The sequence below is a fragment of the Ascaphus truei genome, chromosome 16 (genome assembly GCF_040206685.1).
Source record: "Ascaphus truei isolate aAscTru1 chromosome 16, aAscTru1.hap1, whole genome shotgun sequence".
NCBI lineage: Eukaryota > Metazoa > Chordata > Amphibia > Anura > Ascaphidae > Ascaphus > Ascaphus truei.
The window spans coordinates 16,553,044-16,574,735 of record NC_134498.1 but is presented as its reverse complement, the minus strand read 5'-3'; the positions used below and the strand labels follow the sequence as shown (position 1 = coordinate 16,574,735).

The 21,692-nt window shown below is 43.7% G+C and overlaps 1 protein-coding gene across 6 annotated transcripts in view; it reads right to left on the bottom strand.

Moving 5' to 3' along the window:
* Positions 1 to 21,692, bottom strand: part of DIAPH2 (diaphanous related formin 2) — a 1,317,111-nt gene that overhangs the window by 1,135,694 nt on the left and 159,725 nt on the right. For 5 of the 6 annotated variants that reach the window (XM_075572806.1, XM_075572807.1, XM_075572808.1 and 2 more), the window contains one exon: positions 15,032 to 15,052. The exons of the other annotated variant lie outside the window; for it this stretch is intronic. In XM_075572806.1, the coding sequence (XP_075428921.1) occupies positions 15,032 to 15,052 (21 nt within the window). The remainder of the gene's footprint in view (positions 1 to 15,031; positions 15,053 to 21,692) is intronic. 6 annotated transcript variants of the gene reach the window in all.

Sequence of the window (21,692 nt, the reverse complement as noted above, 5' to 3'; positions counted from 1 at the left end):
CATGATAGCTTATTTGTTTATAATATGCATAATATTACTGACAGCATTACGATGCTTGTCTATGGTGGGAAGTACAGTATAGGATATGTACTGTATTAAATACTAGTTTAGGTCTGACATGTTTCATCAGTTTCCAAAAGTACCTTTGTACACTGGACACTAGATTTATTAAAATCAAGCCAACAGCAAAAATGAACTCTGAATTTTATCACATATTGCAACCTAGCAGTCCACATATTCCTTAACGACTTTATAATTACTGAAGGTTCCCAGAACCTCCACATGTAACTTATTATTATGTCTGATAATTCATGAGTCTAGGCTATTTAGTGAAACATAGTGTCATCATTATCATGACATATTGAAATCTTTTCACTTTTCTGCTAACATTTCTTGGTAAGTTATCAAACATCAAATTAGGCATCATATGTATGAAGTCTTCACTCATACAACCAGGGTTGCCACCTTCTACTGAAGCAAACCCGGAGACTTTTTACATTTATTTATTTATTTATTTATTTTATATATCTATTTCTCTTACCGGTCGGTCCTCTCTCTCCCCCCTCATCCTCTCTCTCCCCCTGCATCCTCTCTCTCCCCCGGCATCCTCTCTCTCCCCCGGCATCCTCTCTCTCCTCCGGCATCCTCTCTCTCCCCCAGCATCCTCTCTCTCCCCGGCATCCTCTCTCTCCACCGGCATCCTCTCTCTCCCCCAGCATCTTCTCTCTCCCCCGGCATCCTCTCTCTCCCCGGCAATCTCTCTCTCCCCCGGCATCCTCTCTCTCCCCCGGCATCCTCTCTCTCCCCTGGCATCCTATCTCTCCCCCTGCATCCTCTCTCTCCCCCGGCATCATCTCTCTCCCCCGGCATCCTCTCTCTCCCCTGGCATCCTCTCTCTCCCCCGCTATCCTCTCTCTCCCCGGCATCCTCTCTCTCCCCCGGCATCCTCTCTCTCCCCCGGCATCCTCTCTCTCCCCCGGCATCCTCTCTCTCCCCCGGCATCCTCTCTCTCCCCCTGTATGCTCTCTCTACCCCGGCATCCTCTCTCTCCCCCTGTATCATCACTCTCCCCCTGTATCGTCTCTCTCCCCCAGCATCCTCTCTCTCCCCCGGCATCCTCTCTCTCCCCCTGTATCCTCTCTCTCCCCCGGCATCCTCTCTCTCCCCCTGTATCCTCTCTCTCCCCCGGCATCCTCTCTCTCCCCCGGCATCCTCTCTCTCCCCCGGCATCCTCTAACCCCTGCATCCTCTCTCTCTCTCCCCCGGCATCCTCTCTCTCCCCCTTCATCCTCTATCTCCCCCCTCATCCTCTCCCCCCGCATCCTCTTCCTCTCCCGGCATCCTCTCTCCCTGCATGGTGCTGTCAGCAAGGCTCCACAACTTCAAACTGCGCATGCTGCCATGACAAAGTGACGTCACAGTGTGATGTTGCCATGACAATGGGACGCCTTATGGCGCCGAGGCGTCAAATGACACCCATTGTCATGGCAAGTCATGTAGCGTTCCATTGTCATGGCCACTGGGCATCACGTGATGCGCCATTTGATGTCGCCCAGCCCTGTTGATGGGATTTGCAGGGCGAGATACCGGGAGAGATGCCGTCGCACGGAGATTACTAAACTAAACCCGTAGCCCAGAGATAAGTGCCCAAAACCCGAGGTCTTTGGGTCAAACCCAGAGTGGTGGCAACCCTGCATGCGACGCACATTTTATATACGTTTGTATTACAGCACTGACATTTGGATGCACAAAAATACAGTGTCTAATAAAAATGATCATAGCTAATAGGCTATAATAGGGGTGAATTTGTATCCGCAGCGAATTGACCGGTACCTTTGGTCCGTGGATCAATCTCAAGAAGGGCGATTCATGTTTTGCGTATTTTTATTATTATTAACAATACACCACACGGAATCCGGAATATGTAGAATCCAATCTGCGGATTCTTACGTATCCACCAACGGATTGCAGAATCCACGGATTGGATTCTATAAATCCATCCACGGGTTGTATCCAATGTTGGTTTTTGATGAACCTGCACAGATTGAATCCGCCAAATCAGTTTGCGAGTTTTACGCCACGAAACGGATTTTGGGGGTAACATCATAAAAAATCCGGGAAATGGATTTGGGCGGATTCACCTGTCTCTGATCATGGAATTGAAAGACACATGTAGGTAGAACATAGGCAACAGATTAAGATAATATAATATTTGATCAATGATCAAAGAAAACTCCACTTTCTGGTCTTGGGGTGGAGGTATGGTTCAAAAATGCAAATAAAGGATGTTTATCAAAATGTGTATTGGATCTAGTTAAACCTTTACAATAATAATGTGGAATTAGCCATGTCATGCGTTGGTTTCTCTGGTCGGTGGATTTCTAACTTGCTGCATGAGCCTATGTCCTTTATCTCAGCCACAATAAAATAATTAGAATTGAGAATTAGCGGAGATTATTGTAATTCAGTTACAGAATACTGTACGACTGCTGAAGGGACCACTGTTAAACTTGAAATCATTGTCCTTTATTATCTTAGCACATGAATTAAATCATGTAAAGCAAGGACATAAAGTTATAGCAGTTACAGAACAAGGTACAGTAACATGCAATTAAGTTGAGGTACGGAAGGTGGAAGCCCATGTGGCTGTGTTTAATAGGCTAGCATTTGAGAGACTGGAATCACATACAGTATATTGTAACATAGGAAATAGACACAAGGGGAAGAATGATAGAGATCAGACAGTGTTGAGAGAGCTAGCAGCATTGGTTGAGCAGGTTGAGAGAGCTAGCAGCATTGGTTGAGCAGGTTGAGAGAGCTAGCAGCATTGGTTGAGCAGGTTGAGAGAGCTAGCAGCATTGGTTGAGCAGGTTGAGAGAGCTAGCAGCATTGGTTGAGCAGGTTGAGAGAGCTACTAGCAGCATTGGTTGAGCAGGTTGAGAGAGCTAGCAGCATTGGTTGAGCAGGTTGAGAGAGCTAGCAGCATTGGCTGAGCAGGTTGAGAGAGCTAGCAGCATTGGCTGAGCAGGTTTAGAGAGCTAGCAGCATTGGTGTTCCATATGGTACTTATCAGCTGTTAAATTCGACAAAACTTTGGAAATAACATGCTCAATACTGTACATAGCTCCCTAAAGAGGTTAGAAACGCGGCCCTGAGAATAATCAGTGACATATGTAGGACTTTGTAATGATTTCATTTGTCAAAGAATATTATCTAGCAGCTTAAGTGCTGATTATCCAACTTAAGATGCCTCAATTCAAATTAGCATAACACATTCTCAAACTGTAACATGACCTTCTCTGTTACTAAAATTGTACATTAATCAATATTTAATATACCAGCCCTGTTTCTTAACATGTGGAAAACGCTTTATTGATTTGTTAAATCTAAACAAGAACAAAATTAAATGTCAACATTACCTATTTTACTTCTATAATGGTACCCCACATTGATTCAATCGCAGAGTGTCATTTAACCCCCATCTCTTTCGACATTTACCCGTCACCTTTCCATATCTGATCTTCTTTTAGGAACCGCGAAGTGACTCAATATACCCTTTTGTACAAGAACAAACAATTATAATAATAATAATTATTATTATTATAAACAATTATATTTTCAGGAAAGTGGCCAAGTAGCTCTACGGAAGAATATTGCATGCGCAGTGCCATTGTAATGTTCACAGGTCTGGATCTGGTGGCTAGAAAATGTAGCTGAATTCGTCCAATCAAATACATAAAAGGAAATGTATCGACGCCTCCTTTTTATTGCACTAATAAAATGTTACATTGACGAGCTTTCAAGAGCTAAACGTCTCCCTTCTTCATGTCGGGGATAATGGCAGAACGGAAATAATTCATACAGTGTGTTTTACAACATGCCTGTGTCTACCTAAAATCTAAATCTGCAATATAGGGATTTCTCAGAGGGAGGGGATCTCTCCAGCACTCAGAACTGAGCTAGAATTTGGATTTGCAGCCTCTTTTGTAACCAGGGGGACGGTCTTAGGTCTGAGCCCCTAATAGGGCAGTACACAGGCCTAAGGCCCACCCCCTGTCACTCAATGGAGTTGTTTACTGTTGCAGCAGCAAGGGCATCGACTTAACCCTAACACTGCCTGCGCTGTTGCCAGAGCTTATGTGTTACGTAGGGCAGATTAGTAGCCAAGAGGATACATGGCTACACAAATATAAATAGTGACAGTCTAAGTATTTGAAATCTTATACAAATATCAATAGGCAATTGGTAAAAAAAATCCTCTTGTATAGCACGGATTATGTCTTTAGAAGATAGCAACCAATCTGAGTTTGACTTCTAGCACAAGGAAACACTTAATATACTGTAGCTTTCCTAACATCTGGTATCCAGAGGCAGTTTCCCAGCTGAAGCATACAGTACTGTATGTATTATCGACTACAATTCTTCTGTATAAATGCTACCCCTCCCCCCCCTTCTCCTCTGGGAGATTTTGCCTAGGCTACAGGTCCATGTGGTGCTGGTTATCTGTGAGGGTCCAGGAGAGATGAGCTTCTGCGATGTTGTGGGGAACAGGACAGGCTTTAGGTGATCCTCAGGTTTTTTTCAGTTGGTGACAGCGCCTCCAGTCACAGCAGGCTACAGCAGAGCTGCAGGCAGTGCCTACCATGACAGTCTTTTCTCCTATACTTCTGTCCAATAGACTGCGACTTACTGTAGCCAGAAGTATATAAAAAGGATTTTTATTTGGTACTGCCACTGCAGGTGGTATTACAGCATTTGCATCCTTATGAAGAATGGGTTCCAGACCCCTGGATGGTGCTGGCCAGCAGATAATGTTGAGGCCTTGTGCTCCTCAGCCTCAGAAGGGGCTGAGCTCCTCTCCCTTCCCCGACTGGGAAGGACTCCAACTCAGACTGACTATATCATTTGGAATGCATCCACCCTAATGCAGAAAGGGGAGGGCACAGGGTCTGCACCATGATTGGCTGCAACACAGACCCAGTGTCACCTCCTCTCCTGCCACTCAGGGAGGCTGTGAGGGGGGGGGGGAGAAACCCTGTGAGGGGGGGGGGGAGAAACCCCACAGGGTAGCCTGTCACTGTCTGTAGCTATCAGAAGTTACGTGACAGGAAGGCAGAAAGATAGTCTGGACCAGCCATGGCTATATAAAAATAAAGGGTGTTCAATATGCACATAGAGTAAGGAAACAGTTAGGAATATTAGGACTTGCATCACAACCCATTCCGTGCTTTTTAATAGGGTAAATACTGCATGAAAAGTACATACTGGTATCCTAACAGACACCAATGTAGGACATAAGAATTATACAGTACAACAGAAGTGCAAGAATTGTAACACCGTGATCATCAAAAGCTTTGCCACACATCAGCAGGTTAATGCTTAACAGTGCAATCACTAAAGTGTCAACTCTGTCAAAACAGTCAGGTCATTCACTTCAACAATAGATAATGGATACCACACTTAAGTGTATAGATTCCCGTCTTCTCGGTCAGAGGCGGCCAACTCCAGTCCTTAAGGGCCACCAACAGGTCAGGTGTTAAGGATATCCCCGCTTCAGCACAGGTGGTTCTGTCAACGATGGAGCCACCTGTGCTGAAGCTGGGATATCCTTAAAACCTGACCTGTTGGTGGCCCTTGAGGACTGGAGTTGGCCTCCCCTTATTTAGGGCTAGGGCTTCTGATGTACATTTTAAACCTTAACAATCATATGTACTGTACACAACTCACTTAAAACATTGAAACTAAGGTGTAATGAACCTTTAAAATATATATATATTTAGCATATACTGTATATTAGTAAAATGGGTGATAATCCAAATCAATTTACCAGTCCAAGCAGGATAGTCTCTATTCAATATACAGTACCGTGAAGCCACTACTCAGTGGGGGAGAGGAGTTTATCACCCTTTGAATGGTAACACAATCTTCCTCAGCATGGGTAAGCGGCTTCACAGCAAACGGAATAACAGCCAACACTGAACAACACTCATAAAGAATAGAGACGTGCAAAATGTTCGCAGCAGTTTGCAAACTCAGCAAAATTAGCCGTTTTTCGCTAGAGAAATGTTGGGGGGAAAATGGCAAAGTTTGCCACAAAGCAAAATGCAAGGTCACGTGACCGTGATGTGTTAAGTCACATGATCAATGTCCAGGTCCAGTTAGCCATTTAAAAAAAAAAATGAACTAAAATGTAGCAATATGGCAAACTTTTGAAAAACATTACAGGTGACATTTTACGCCCTTTTTCATGAAAAAAAAAAATACCACAACATTTTGGTGAATTTGCCAAATTTCAAACAAATTTGTGAAAACGCAACCAGTTTGCACAGCTCCAGTGAGCAGGAGATCTGTGAGATTTTCAGTGCTCTGCACACTGTAATTTAATCCACGAATAGCTTGTCACTTGTCACTCCATTCGAAAGCTTATTCTTAGTGAAGCGCTGAGTACGCTCAGGGCGCTTTATAAAGAAAGATATATCACCTAATACAGACAAAACTTCCCCAGACCCGTATGGCTGCTGACTTTGAACCACAGTATACATATATTGGTAAAAGGGAATTCACCTTCAAATTCAAATTTGTTCAGGAAAGAAAAATAAAGACGAGACACACGTGGGAAGCATTTTGAAGCAGCTGCTATGATTGATTTGAACAAATTCCTCTTGTACATGTCTGTTAAGGCCAGTTTTAGAAGAAATACATTCCATTATTTCTACCTTTGTTAAATACTCCTAGCAGCAATCTGCAATCTAAGCAGAGAATCTGCATGTCTGGAGAATTCAAATCACATTATACCATCTCAGCAGTTTTACTACATTAAAGCCTTTTCCGCCCCTCAGTACCTGTGTAATTAACTCACTAATATTCAAACTTTGCAGCGGCGGAATTCAGTATTTCTGTTGTTATTTAACCATCTGCAGGTTTTTCACGGACATGATCTCGCTAACAAACTTAATGTGTTATATTCGGTATTCACGCTGCATCGTCAACAAAACTATAAATATGTAAATGACATCAGAGAATGAAAACAATATATCAAACAAAAGGCAGCAATTGAGAGTAAAATACACAATGAGATGATAGGCAAGAGTTTGTCTCCCCCTGCTGGTCATCACAGGCATCTTGAACCAAGAAGAGAAATGAATGGTGGTTTTGTTAGCAAAAGGGAGGTTACAGATATAAAAATGGCAGGATCATTTAAAATGAAGGTGGGAAACAACTATTGGGAGGGTTGTGAGTCCCTCCTTCATGGGTTTAAGCTCGCCCACCCCACTTGAATTGGCAGATCCTGAGATTTACCTCTGGTGAGCAGTCTTCCGAGGGACTTCTTCCTCCAGTAGAGGTAAAAAGAACATGTGTAGGACCAGCAGTAAAGGGTTAACCGTATGCAGGCTATAATGCTTTGGCCAAAGGATTGACTAATGACCCTTACTTATGAGAAGAATGACATAGTATTTCAAGTAATAATCTGTCATGTTGGATGTAGCACTGGGGCTTTTATGTCTTTTGATGTACACTGTACATTAGGTCCCTACCTAATAGTACCCCTGTTGATAAAAAATAAAATAAAGTATATACTGTATACTGTAGTGTTGTGGTTTTGGGTGTTGAGCTTGCAGGGACTGTGTGTGTCATTTAAGGCAGGGTACGCAAACTGGGGGGCGTGCCGGCCCCCTGCGAGGGTTACAGAGGCCCTGCGCGCTTCCCGAAGGCATTTCAATTAAATGCTGGGGAAGCGGCAAAGGCCTCTGTAATGTCTCCTTACCTTGGTTCAGACAGCTTCTGGTGATGCGCCGCCATGGCAACACAGCGTCAAATGACGCTGCAGAGTCATGTGACGTTGGGTTGCCATGGCAACGTGACATCATGACGGCAGAACTCCAGAGCCAAGGTAAGGAGGAGGGTGCGCGAGGAGAGGGGGACAGCTGGCAGGGGGGCGCAGGGGAAAAAGATTGCACTCCCCTGACTTAAGGAAGGCAGGTTAGTTTTTAGATTGTGCAGTGACAAGACGCTCAAATTCATTGTGAAGGTGTCATTCGTGATGACATTCACAGAAACAGATTCAGAACTGAAGATCAAACACTTGCCCCAGTGTCGTGCGTCTTACTCATGTAGAGCATGTACTGTACTTAGGAACTTGAGCAGGAGAGAGGAGAAAGCACTTGAATAAATGCTCTTAGTGAGTTTAAGGGGTTATTTTCAAAGAAATCCTGGGGTCCCTGGAAACAGGAAACACTACGGCAAGGACCCCCCCCCCCTTACAACGCCGCCCCCTATTTTGTTTTTCACATTTAAGATCCTGGGACATACTGTGTGGGCACCATGAGGACAGCACCTTGTAATTAGCCAGGAGAGTACTGCATTAACCCGTCTTTTGTGCAGAATGTCACTCTCACTCCTAAATCTGTTGCCCCTAGAGAGACTACAAAAGTTAGCCTAATATGACCCAGAATCCTCCTCATAAACACCAGTAGCTTCCATGCAGCTAAAAGTGGTGGTATTAGCTGACATTGGCATTAAGATCTGAAGAGAGGAAGATGCTATTCTTTAAAAAATAATTCTGTTTAAAACAAGAAAAAAAGGACTATTTGTATAACACATCCTGAAAAGGGGGGGGGGAATACCAGTTACAGGGGGGGCCCCGGTTGAAGCGGCTTCAACATAATTAATTTTTACAGTAAATATTAGTTTTAGTGCGGAGTAATAACATTTTCTTTTTTCATTTCTCAGGAGAGATTGTATACTTTATATATATATAAAAAGACAATGTTTAAAATATATTTTATATACAGTACATGTAACCCTCCCTTCCCGGCTCCTAGGGAGATCACATCGTTGTGCAAAGGTTGACTAATCAACATGGATTATCTTGACTCGGGCTGGATTCAGGGGGCTGGGCGATGTGGTAGCAAGGATGTATAAAAATGGGCGCCAGGAACTTTTTTAGTACAACTGTTATTTAGTCGAGTCCCCAAGCACAGGGGCCGCTCATACACATTGACAACGTTGTAGAGTATTTTATAGCAGACCGACATGAATATAGTTCTTCCATCAGTGCCCACTCTAAACACTTGAATAGAGGTGCATTTACTTAGTTGCTCAGCGTAGCTGTGGGAACCGGCCCCCGTTGTTGCTTGAGGATTCTCATCAGTATTAATCCGATTACTCTTAGCCCCTATGGGAATCCTGATGGGTTTGTCTTATGTAGCCATGTATAAAAATGGTATACAGCTCCTTCTCATGCTGTCAGTAAACCTGGTAAGTATGCAGGGTTGCCAGCAACAATCATGGAGGTTTGCCCTCATACCCTGGTGAGGTGTCATATGTACACAAGGGGAGTGGTAACATGCTCTGTGTCCACTGTTAGTGACACAAGAGGTGTGGCTGTTTTCTGAGTCTATATAAGACACAGCACTGCCTAAAGTTAGTGGTTCAGTTATGACTGAGTGAACAGTCTTGGTTTCAAGTTCAAGAAGAGTCTGCAGCAGTTCCATGCTGTCAGATCTAAGTACCAAGTGCTTCCACACTGTGATCAGGGACCTGACACAGATGGTGATCTCCCTTATGGGAGAGGTGATCCCACTCTATTGAGAGAGAAGGAACTTTCCGAGAGAGATGCACTTCACCAAAATGAGCAGCTAGAATGACTGCTATGAGGGGCAGTCAGCCTGAACATGCAATAAAGATGCCCAGTTTCACAAGACCCTTGCTGTGTCAGAGTGAAGTTATTCTACAGAAGGAGGTACCACAGAGGAGGTCCCCATCAGATACATCCCCCTGCGGCCGCAGAGATACTGATGGGGTGTAGGCGCTGCAACGTATGTGAGTAAGACTCAGATCACACTACCTCAGATGCCTGTCGTGCTGATATCCCCATACCAACCCAGTGGGAGACTCAGGAGTCCTGTAAGCCAGCAGGTGCACCACACAATACACATCCATGTAATTGGGTGATTTTCTACATATGGGTCAGGAGTTGTAGGGCCCAGGGAAAACACTGTTACACTTACATGACCCAGTACCTTTGGCCTGTTTGGGAACTGCTACTTCCATACAGACTGACAGCAGTACTAGATACAATAAGAAGACAAAGTGTTGAAGAAGCGTACATTGATATTATAATGAACATTCACAAGGATGCCACATCGGCCATCAGATTACATTAAGATACAAGCAAGATAAGGATCAGCGGCAGGGAGTGCGGCAGGGAGACACCATGTCACCAAAGCTTTTCACAGCAACACTTGAAGAATTGTTGAAAACATTAGATTGGTAAAAAAAGGAATCAAAATCAACAGTGCATACTTTAGTCACCTACAATTTGCTGATGACGTTATTTTTGCTACAAGTCCTGACAGCCTCCAGCAACAAGTTGGTCTGATGCAAGTAGGAATGTGGGCCTCCATATGAATCTCAGCAAGACCAAAGTGATGTTCAACAAATGTGTCAAGTTTTCAAATATCAAAATAAATGGAATAGAACTAGAAATCAAAGACAACAGATATAGTAAGATTTACTGCCGACGAACGGAGCCCGAACGCTGACTACATTTGCATGTCTACCTTGGCTGGAAAATTAAATCAATAGAAGATGAAGATGGGATAGAGTGTATTTGGAAGAAACAAGACAATCTTACAAGGGTTCCTTCCACAATGCCTCAAGACCATGGTCACGTATGGATGTGAAACTTGGACCTCAAATGTGAAGATAATTCACAAGCTTCAGACAACACAAAGAACTATGGAGAGATGTATTATAGGTATTGCCCGAAGAGAATGAATAGGTTCAAAAGCATTCTTTGATATCATCACAAGGGTGAATAAATTAAAATGACACTGGGCCGGACATATCAGAAGAAGAAATGTACAGGGCTGGCCTTAGGGCAGACAAGCAAGGAAGTTATCTTGAATCCAGCACCTCCGGGGGGCACCAGGCTCCCTCTCCCTTCACCTGTTGGTGCTGGGATCCAACTTCCGCCCGACCTGAAAAGGGAGCTGGAGGAGGGAGCGTGGGGCCACCAGACAAATGCAGGTAAGAGAGAGAGGGGTGTGTGTTCAGAGGGGAGGTCTTACCTTTTGAGAAGCGGCCCTTCTCCTACAGTTTTGCGTTGTCAGGGTGACAAATGTCAAATGACACCACGATGCATTACCATGACAACATTATGTCACATGACAGCACGTTGCCATGACGACGTGACCTCCTACAGTGCAGCGGTCACATGATGAGGGCCACACATCAAGGAATCACCCGGGCCGCAGGTTAGTATCCTTACCTACTTCTACTGGGGGGCCCACTGCCCTTGTGCCACCTTGGGCCCTGCAAAGTCTATTATACACACTTATATACATACATACACACAGATGTATTGAAGGCTAGTGTGTGTGTGTGTGTGTGTGTGTGTGTGTGTGTGTGTGTGTGTGTGTGTGTGTGTGTGTGTGTGTGTGTGTCAATCATTGATATAGATTATTGTGAAGCAAAACTGTCACTGTCCATGTACCAAATATCTTTACTCCATTCCCCCCAACGTGCTTCTGTTAGTAGAAGTGTTGTAAGGAGGCGTTATGTAGGAGTAATATGATGCAGAGACTATAATGAGGTCTACTACATTATGCACCACTGTGCATCACTTGTTCTCCTTTAACCTACTTCAAAAATGCCCACCAGTTTTAATACGCTGTAACTTTCCGGCGTCTCACAATTGACACCAGATGCATAAAACCATGGACCAAAAAATTGTGCAATGCATCACTTTCTTCTGTGTATAGACCCCTCTGTAACAAGATGAGTAAATTAACACCATGCAAATTATAAATGGTGAGGCGTCATTTCTAGCTAATATGCCATTTTGTTTTGCTCTTAAATGGGATTAGGGTTAGAGGGAACAGGAGTTTTGGTTACTGTAGGAGACGAGTGCAGAGATATGACCAGGGATACATATATTGGGGGGGAAAAATCTTTGCTTTTTTTTAGCCCGTATCTTCAAACAACACATCTTTAAGGCAGCATACACATAAACAAACCAACTATCCCTCTGTAAGGGTTGATTCACTCTCCCATTCCCTATCTGAAGGGCTCTTTCCAACCTCTGACCCAAAGTCCAAAGAGGGGCCTGTTATCAGGGGCTCTTTCCCACAGTCTAGGTTGGTGTCCATGAGGGGCACCCTCTGGCAGGTTCCAGTGACCGCTGTGTCCTGGAATAGAGGGTCTGGTTCTTTGGGATGCCTCTGTCAGCAAACAACTTCCATGTGGTAAAAATCTTCCCTGCAGTTTAAGCCGGAGGCTTTTCTACCTGTCTGATGAGCCAGGTGGAGACTGGATTCCTCAGACCAATCCAGGATTTCTATTGAAGCCATTTTTGATAGGGGTTCTGCCCTCTCACAGGTACATATATATTTCGTCGTTTTCTAGCAGACTTCCTGAAATTGCCTACACTGAATGCCTCCCCATGTAGCTGATTTTCCTAGGAAAGTCGAGCACAACAGCCAGATCTTCAACAGCCATGCGGATTAAATCTGGCACAGTAATAAACTTTGAAATAGCACAAGAAAAAGTAATGCATGGAATTAATCACAAAAATAAACTACGGCACAAAATGATAAGATAAGAGTGGTGACACTTTCAGATTAAGGAAACAGTGACATTACTCACACTAAAGTATTTGGGATGGCATTACCAATGAGGTACTCAGGAGTTTGGCGCGTTGTTTTGAAAATAATAAAGCAACCAGAAGAAAACATGAAAATCATCTTGATTTAAAAAAGCGATATGTACGTCAATGAACATTTTCTATAAAAGTGACAAACACTTAGTTATTTTAAGTAATTTCTCATCAACACCCTTGTTGCTCGGGTGTTGGACAGATGTCACGTCAAGTGAGATTGAATTGAGGGAACTTGTGACATATGGGAACACAATAATGACCTTTGAATAGATTATTTCTAGTTTCAAAGAGTTAGACTCCATTGATGCCTAGGAATACATTTGCAACTATTGTCAATATTGGGCATTTATGCGCTGAGAAATGTTTGTGACAATGGCAAGGACTGCAAATAAAGTAAGTGTCATTGTTTTAAGCAGGGACTAAAATCTACCACACTTTTTCCCCTTCTTTCCAGACACAATTAATAGCGTTGGGTTGTGTCAGTGCCACTCGTTCATGTTATTTTAGCAGATCCAGGCAAATAGGCGCGACTCCTGGTAAATTCGAGAAAAGTGTCTGATTTTGCAAAGTAGTGAGCAGATGTTATTGCTCCCAGAGGCGGATTTCCCACCAGGCTGACTAAGTTGTAGCTTAGAGCAGCAATTCATTGGGGGCGGCAATTTTTGCATGTATGTGTTGAGAGGACGTCGTAGCTTTTCCCGGAGCATTCCCCCTCCCCATATTCCTCCAGTATCACGTTGTGCGGCAACCCAACGTCGAATGACACTGCGACATCACTGGACGACGCGTTGGCATGACAACGTGGTGTCACATGCCAGAGTGACGCCGCTATGCTAAAGCAGGAGGGCTGCCCGTCTCTGCCAGTATAAGCCTAGGGACGGCAAAGGGGAAATCTGCCACTGATTGCACCGGTAGCGCGGTGCTTGATTTAACAGTAGTGCTATTGAAAACCATGGTTAAGGAGATTACAAAACGCCTTATTTTGTACGTTAACATCTACTACATCTGTAGAGATGGGCAACCTGGTCCCGTTCTCGTTTGTGAATATTTCACGCAACATTTTTGCCGTTTGTTTTTCGCTAAAGAATTCATACTTTATTTTCAAAATTGAGAGAAAATGTCAAAATTAAATTTTTTACCATAAATTGCGCTAACCAAAACCCATGGTCACATGACAAATGTAACCTGTGTACTCAACCTTACCGTTTTTTTTTTACGTTTGCCCATTTCTACTGCAGTACGGTCAGCGAAAGGTTTTGTAAATGTCCGGCTATATTAAAACTGCGTGGAAATGTGAGAGTGGAAAAATCTCCATCTTTGAGGTCTACACCTTCTAGGGCAGCATAAGGGTTAAAAACCATATCTCAATACTACCAAGTATCGCCGAATAGCAATAATGGGCTTAGTCTGCCCCAATACTCTGTGGTCATGTGCAAAACGTATATATAGTGTTGCCAGACGGCTTCTCCAAAAATACTGGACACAATGGTGAAAGATCCGACATGCTGAAGACACGCACACCCTTTCCGCTCCATGCTGTTTCCTCCTCTCCTTGACCCCCACACCCAGGCTCCTGACACCTCCTCATGATTGGCTGCATTACCCAGCAACAGCCAATCAGCATGGAGGAAGCTGCACAGCCCCCTAGCAACAGCCCTGCTCTCTCCCTGCTTGGGGAAGTCCTCCAAACCAATCAAGTCATTATGTCCAGAGAGGTAATACCGGTATACACATCCACACCCAGAGAGGTAATACCGGTATACACATACACACCCAGAGAGGTAATACCGGTATACACATACACACCCAGAGAGGTAATACCGGTATACACATACATGCCCAGAGAGGTAATACCGGTATACACATACAAGCCCAGAGAGGTAATACCGGTATACACATACACATCCAGAGAGGTAATACCGGTATACACATACACACCCAGAGAGGTAATACCGGTATACACATACATGCCCAGAGAGGTAATACTGGTATACACATACACGCCAAGAGAGGTAATACTGGCATACACATATACGCCCAGAGAGGTAATACCGGTATGCACATACATGCCCAGAGAGGTAATAACGGTATACACATACACGCCCAGAGAGGTAATACCGGTATACACATACATGCCCAGAGAGGTAATACCGGTATACACATACATGTCCAGTATTACCTCTCATTTTTTACTGGAAAAAATGTCCAACTACAGGACAGTCTGTTCAATACCGGACACTTGGTAACCCAACTTATACAGTATATTTACTACCAAGAGACAAAGAAACTAGGAAGATACCGGGACAGAAAAACAGACAGATAAAAAAATAACAATTCAAAATGAAAAATAGAAAAGATATTGGTACTCACCGGTGGCTTACTCCCCGTTATCTGCATGCAGAGGTCAGCGCAGAGAGGTTAGGATGTGAAAAAATAAATACAGCACAATTAGTAGCAGACTCAAGCAGGGGCACTAATTAGTTAATAGTTAATTACTATGGTTACTCTAGTATACTATCACATATACCAATCTAGCATGTGTTACACAAAAATATATCTAAAGCACAAATACAGACAACAATCTAAGACCAAACACATGCTCCTTTTGTCAAATTAAAATGATTGATAACTAGGATGTATTAGATAGACACATGCACGGTGTAAACAATGAAGGTGAACATACATACAGCATTCAACAGCCTGAAAATAAACATGCAGTTATTATACGGAGTATCCTTATACAGTCTAATGCATGCAGTTCCTTAGCATTTAGTTCACAGACATTTCTAGATCTAAGGACCATAACCAGTGAGATATGTGGGAATACTGATATTTATCAGTGAGGCTCCACTGAGATCTATGATGCAGTGGAATTAACATGTGATATATGTCAACAAATGTTGCTTACAAATTACCTTTACTGTCACACTCTCATCCAGATCACATGTTTTATTTAGAGAAATACTGTAAGAAAATACAGATGTAGCCAACCTTACATTCCCCCACGACCGTGGAATGCCAGAGAAAACGAACCACAAAAGTTGCCAGCCAGGGGGAAGAAAACCATGGACAGCTGGTAAGATAAACCCGGTGCTTCTGTAATTAAACCAAGTGTTCACTACAGCAAGAGATGGGTGAAAAGTCCAAATCCGTTACCGGAATTTCCGTGGATGGTTTTGACCTCTCTCACGACTCACTTCTGACCTCTTACCAAAATCCATCTGCGGATTGGTACTGAACAATCTGAGCGGATTAATCCATGTCCACCATTGGACAAATCCGGGTGGATTTTTAAGAATTCGCACTCCGATTCCTTATTGAATTTGAAAACCGCACCACAAATTGTTAAAAATCTGCGCTCTTCCCGCAACGTTTTTTAAAAAATCTGACCGCGGATTATTAATTCTCCATTTGCATTGTCGGTGATAGAAAAAAAAAAATCAAAAAAGTGCAGTCGTACTTTTTTAAACCGATCTGTGGAAAGCCATGCACTGATACGAGGCTGATCCACATCTGGCAAAAAAATGTCGCCTAACTCTACCCAGAGCCCCAAAAAATGTCTTTTTCCCCCTGCAACCCCAGGGAAGTTTTGTGTCGCTACATCTTTACAGATGTAACAGGATTTACTGACTGCAGGTGCTACAGACAAACAAGCAAAGTTTACGGCACCAGGGACAGTGACTGCAACGATGTAGCTGCGGTGGGTTCATGCTTCTGAATTGGACCCCCCTCTGCCCCATTAATCCTTCGGGTGTACTCGGCACAGAGGACGGTAAGTCTTGCTACATCTGTATAAACATTTTATGGGTGACCTTAAATCCCCATTTTTTTGCAGCATTGTTGGTGGTCCTTGAGGACTGGAGTTGGGCACTCCTGCTTCAGACTTTCATAAAGTCTGACTTTGAGTATTGTCTGTCCTCATTACCATCTAACCCAAAGGATTAGCTGGCAGCCCTGACCAGGAGGATGGGCTTCATGAGTAGCTTGTTAGTACGATCACAGTCTTTAGGGATTCAAAACAGATACACCCACTTCAATAACAGCTCTCACTTTATTTCCTTGTACACTACCATTAGACTGTAATCTCTTTGGGCCAGGAAATCACAACCTGCTAAATGGTATGTACGGCGCTGAATACATTGACAGTGCTACAGCACATAAGAAAAAATGATTATTATTCTATCGTTTTCTAAACACACATGAAAATAAATTTCACAGTGAACTGCCTCCCCCCAGACCAGTGAAGGGGACACAACTTGTTGGGTTCTTTCTTAGCATTTCAAGGTACCGTTCAACCTTCGATCAAAGTGAACTATTTGTAGAAGTACTGTACTATAACTAACTTTAATGGGTAAGATGATGCATTGAAAAAAAAGTATTATTTTATATAGTTGTAAAGTTTTCATCTAAAGAGGAGATTTCGAGGATGGGGGAGGGCAGGTACTGTTCGTGCGAGTTGTAGGTAACATACTACAGATAAGGGGATAATAATGTACTGTATTTGCTGCTAGAAAGGTTTGCACTACAATGCAGAACAGTGCATTTTGTGCCATTTTGGCAACAAATGGGTAGATATAATCTTATTCGATTTTTTTTTTTAAATGAATACCTTTTATACACAAATTTACAGAAAATCAACCCGCCGCTAATGCTGCTTGAAGGAGAGACGCGCAGCGAGAACTGTTTGCCAACATCTCATTTTATTTTCTGTCTCGCTCTGAATAATCCAAAATGTGGCATTCAATAAATTCAACGGAAATCTAGAAAGCTTCGTAATCAGTGATACTGCAGTAAGCCCAGAGCTGGCCCATGCAAAACATTAACAAATCATCTTAAAACCCTGGGACTTCAATATTATTAAAGCTTGTGGATCGGATGATTGCAACACTTTGAAAGAGATGTAACGCTTTAAACTCTGCTTATTTTACGGGTTTTGATAGACTTGTTTATATGCTTGCTTATCTATTTAATAATTAAAGCTGCCACAGAGTGAGATTTTTGTCAGTTTCCCAGAAGATCTGTCAAGGCAGCCATGACATTTTTCAATTGCAAAATAATTTAACATGTTCAGAACAATAAATTGGAGATACCTCCGCTGCTAAAGCAGAATTCCTTTACCCCATGAAAATGAGCATAACGAACAAGGAAACAATACTTAGGCTATACTTCCAGCTCCTCATTCATTGAAGGTTTAGCCCCTGTTAGTTTGCAAACAACTTCATTTCGAGGACAACTGAAAAGGAACAAGTGCAAAATAATCCTATGCAGTGAACAAATTGAATGAAGTGACCAATTATAATATAGACATGCAAGTCGAAAAGTTCCCAATTAAAGCAAATGTAAAAATTATTTTGTATTTGTAGACTAGGTGCTCGCTGGACGATCCGTCTTCAACTTTGTGGATCAAAAAAATACAAATATATAGAAAATGTCCACGGCATACCAGAATTAGAAAAATATAAAGATACATTTATCATTACACATCATGAGATACAAACGATAACATCTGAGCAAAGTTTCGAGCCAAAAACCAGCCCAGAAGCTTGAGAAAGGACTGTTTTTTGGCGCGAAACGTTGCTCAGATGTTATCATTTGTATCTCATGATGTGTTAAAAAAAATGTATCTTTATATTTTTCTAATTCAGGTGTGCCGTGGCCATTTTCTACTTATAAAGGGAGAGCGCAAGCTCCATAGTGTACAATAATTCAGTATGGATAGCATTTAAGACCATAAGTAAAAACATTACAGTCACAAATGTCAAAATAAAATGCGTGTGCATGAAGATATTCTCAAGAGCAAGCCGCTGCAACCATGAGACGGGACTCTGGCCGGGATCGAAGTCTTCTGGTGTACACTGGCGACACACTTTATTCGAGCTCGGCTAGTCCCACGAATTCGGGTATACCCGGGTGTATTGAGGTTTGTGACTGTTTTCTGCCCGAGTGCATTGAGGTATTTTCCAGGCAGGGATTGAAGCATTTTATTCCCGCTGGCTGCAATACTGCACAGTATATATATATATACTGCATTACAATTCATGAATTTATGCCATCTGGTAGACACGCGAAGCATTTCAGCCTATTAAATCTTAATCATTATCATTTAACAGATCAGCCGCCCGTCAGCCAGGCATGAACCCAGGCTGGGAAGGCAAACGCAACGGGGCTTGTCAGAGGTGAGGAGCGGCGCATTCCAGGTATCTGCCAGGTACATACTGGGTATTTGCTCGAATAAAGTGTGTCGGTGCAGTAAGTGAATTCCCAATTCCAGACTCGGGAAAGACTGCACAACCCCAAATAAATGTCCTCCAGGAACTCAGCACTGCAAACACGTTCCTCCATCAGCGTAAGGACATCTGGGTTTGGAGGAAACAGCCCTACGTGTTTCCCCCTTGGAAACGTGACTTCATCAGGGGTTAAGATCCACCTTTACATAGTGCTTGGTGATAAAGAAGGAAATTAACCCATCATGTGAAAATCCAAAATACCAACCACGGCAAACATGTACACAAAAATACACAAGGCATATGGCAAAATCCCCATATTAGGAATGATATGCCTAATTAAAAAAAATGCACAAAACACTGTATGCACAATAAGGTCGTACAATAAAAAAGAGAACAATAGGGAAGGAGCGGCTCAGTGAGTAAAGACACTGAGTGGCACTGAGTTTCAAGCAGGGGAGCCTGGTTCAATTCCCGGTGTCGGCTCCTTGTGACCTTGGGTAAGTCACTTTATCTCCCAGTGCCCCAGGCACCAAAAACATAGATTGTAAGCTCCATGGGGCAGGGACCTGTGCCTTCAAAATGTCTCTGTAAAGCGCTACGTAAAACTGGCAGCGCAATACAAGAACATGCTATTATTATTATTAATATACAGAATATATAACATATGACAATCAACCTGTATCAAAGGGATCTTATATATTCATAATACACAGGTATCTTCAAATACATAAAAAGAGAAAAGCTGACCAAGTGGTATGACAGCTCAACCCCGTTATAACGCGATCCGTTACAACGCGAATCTGCTTATAACAAGTTTCAAGCGTGGCTCCCAATTTTTGTATTTATGAATACTTTACAACCCGATTATTGGTATCTTAAATACTTTATTGTACAATGCATAAAATTGTACATTATTTCTAACATGATCCGCTTATAGCACAATGTGATTCTTTGGTCCCCAAGCCCAGCGTTATAAGGGGGTTGAGCTGGATATTTAACCACAGATGTGTATAACTCATCCCTGAAGATCTGCCTAATTATTTAAACACTATTATAATTATCCCATTTAATTTTGCTGATAAAACCAGGGTTTCACTTACTTTTGCACATACCCTGACTCTTAATTGCTCATTGTTTCTCTAATTCATACATTATTTTGTTTCAAAATACATGGAATTGGTTAATACAGCTCCACCCCATTATAGCGCGATCCGCTTATAACGCGGTTTGAGCATGGACCCCAAATTAAAAAAACAAAACAAAACAAAAAAAAAATTAAATATTTTTTTTGGAAAAAAAATGTTTTGCACACTGCACACACTCACAGCACACTACACACACTGCACACACACACAGCACCAGCACACACCATACACTCACTGCACACACTCACTGCACACTGCATACACTCACTGCACACACTCACTGCACACTGTATGCACTCACTGCACACTGCACACACTCACAGCACACTGCATACACTCACTGCACACTGCACACACTCACTGCACACAGCATACACACACTGCACACTGCATACACTCACAGCAAACACAACACCCGCACACAGCACACACTCACAGCACACACAGCCCCAGCACACAGCACACAACACACTGCACACACTCACTGCACACAGCATACACTCACTGCACACTGCATACACTCACAGCAAACACAACACCCGCACACTGCATACACTCACAGCACACACACACACCGCACCACACACACAGCCCCCCCCCTACCTTTGGTGTCACAGCCCACCTTTGGGTGCATCGTGGGGCTGCTGGGGAGGGAGGAACGGTGCAAGGCTGGGAGATCGGCGCAAGGCTGGGGGGGGTGTAAGTACTGCTGTGGGGGGGGCGCCTGCCGCTGCGACGCTGGGCTCAGGGAGAGCCCCCCATTTCCCTGCCTGTATCTCTGTTGCTGTGGGGGAGGTTTGAAGGGAGCTGATCCCTGGCCGAGGAGCTCAGAAACAGCTGACATCCCAGCAAAGGCTGCGTGAGCTCTCCTCCCCCTCGCAGCTTCTCTGCACAGATCAACTGTTGCAGATGCTGGGTAAGTACTGCTATGGGGGGGGGTGCTGCTGTGGTTTGGGGGGAGAGCGTGCTGCTGTTCGTGCGTGCTGCTGTTCGTGCTGCTGTGGAGGGGGTGGGATTCTGCTGTCGTTGCTGCTTTGGGGGGGGGGTGCTGCTGTTGGGGGGGGGGGCTCCCACTGCGATGCTAGGCTCAGGGAGAGCCCCCCCTCTCCCTTCCTGTATCTCTGCTGCTGTGGGGGAGGATTGAAGGGAGCTGATCCCTGGCCAGGAACTCAGAAACAGCTGAAATCCCATGAGCTCTCCTCCCCCTCGCAGCTTCTCTGCACAGACAAACTGGTGCAGATGCTGGTTAAGGTTAAGTGCTGCTGGGACGGGGGTGGGGGGGGCGGGGTCCTGCCACTGCGACGCTGGGCGAGTTATCTCAGCTCTCCCCCTTTGGCAGCGCGGAGTACCTGATCACGGCAGCCATTTTTTTTAAAATTAGCGCGACCCCAGTTATAACGCGGTCTGATCGGGTGGCCTCCGAGGACCGCATTATAACGGGGTTCAGCTTTATAAACCCTAAAGAATATTTAAGAGTGGTTTTGATTCAAGAAGGTTATTATGGAAAAACTTTGGAATTTCCATAATTATCATTGGGGCTCACAAACTTTTTCTCGCCACTGTACATCTTACCATATGTCTTTGCGTTGTCTGGAGCATCTGAATTATCGTCGCATTTAGGGTCCAAGTTCCACATCCATATGTGAGCACTGGGAGAAT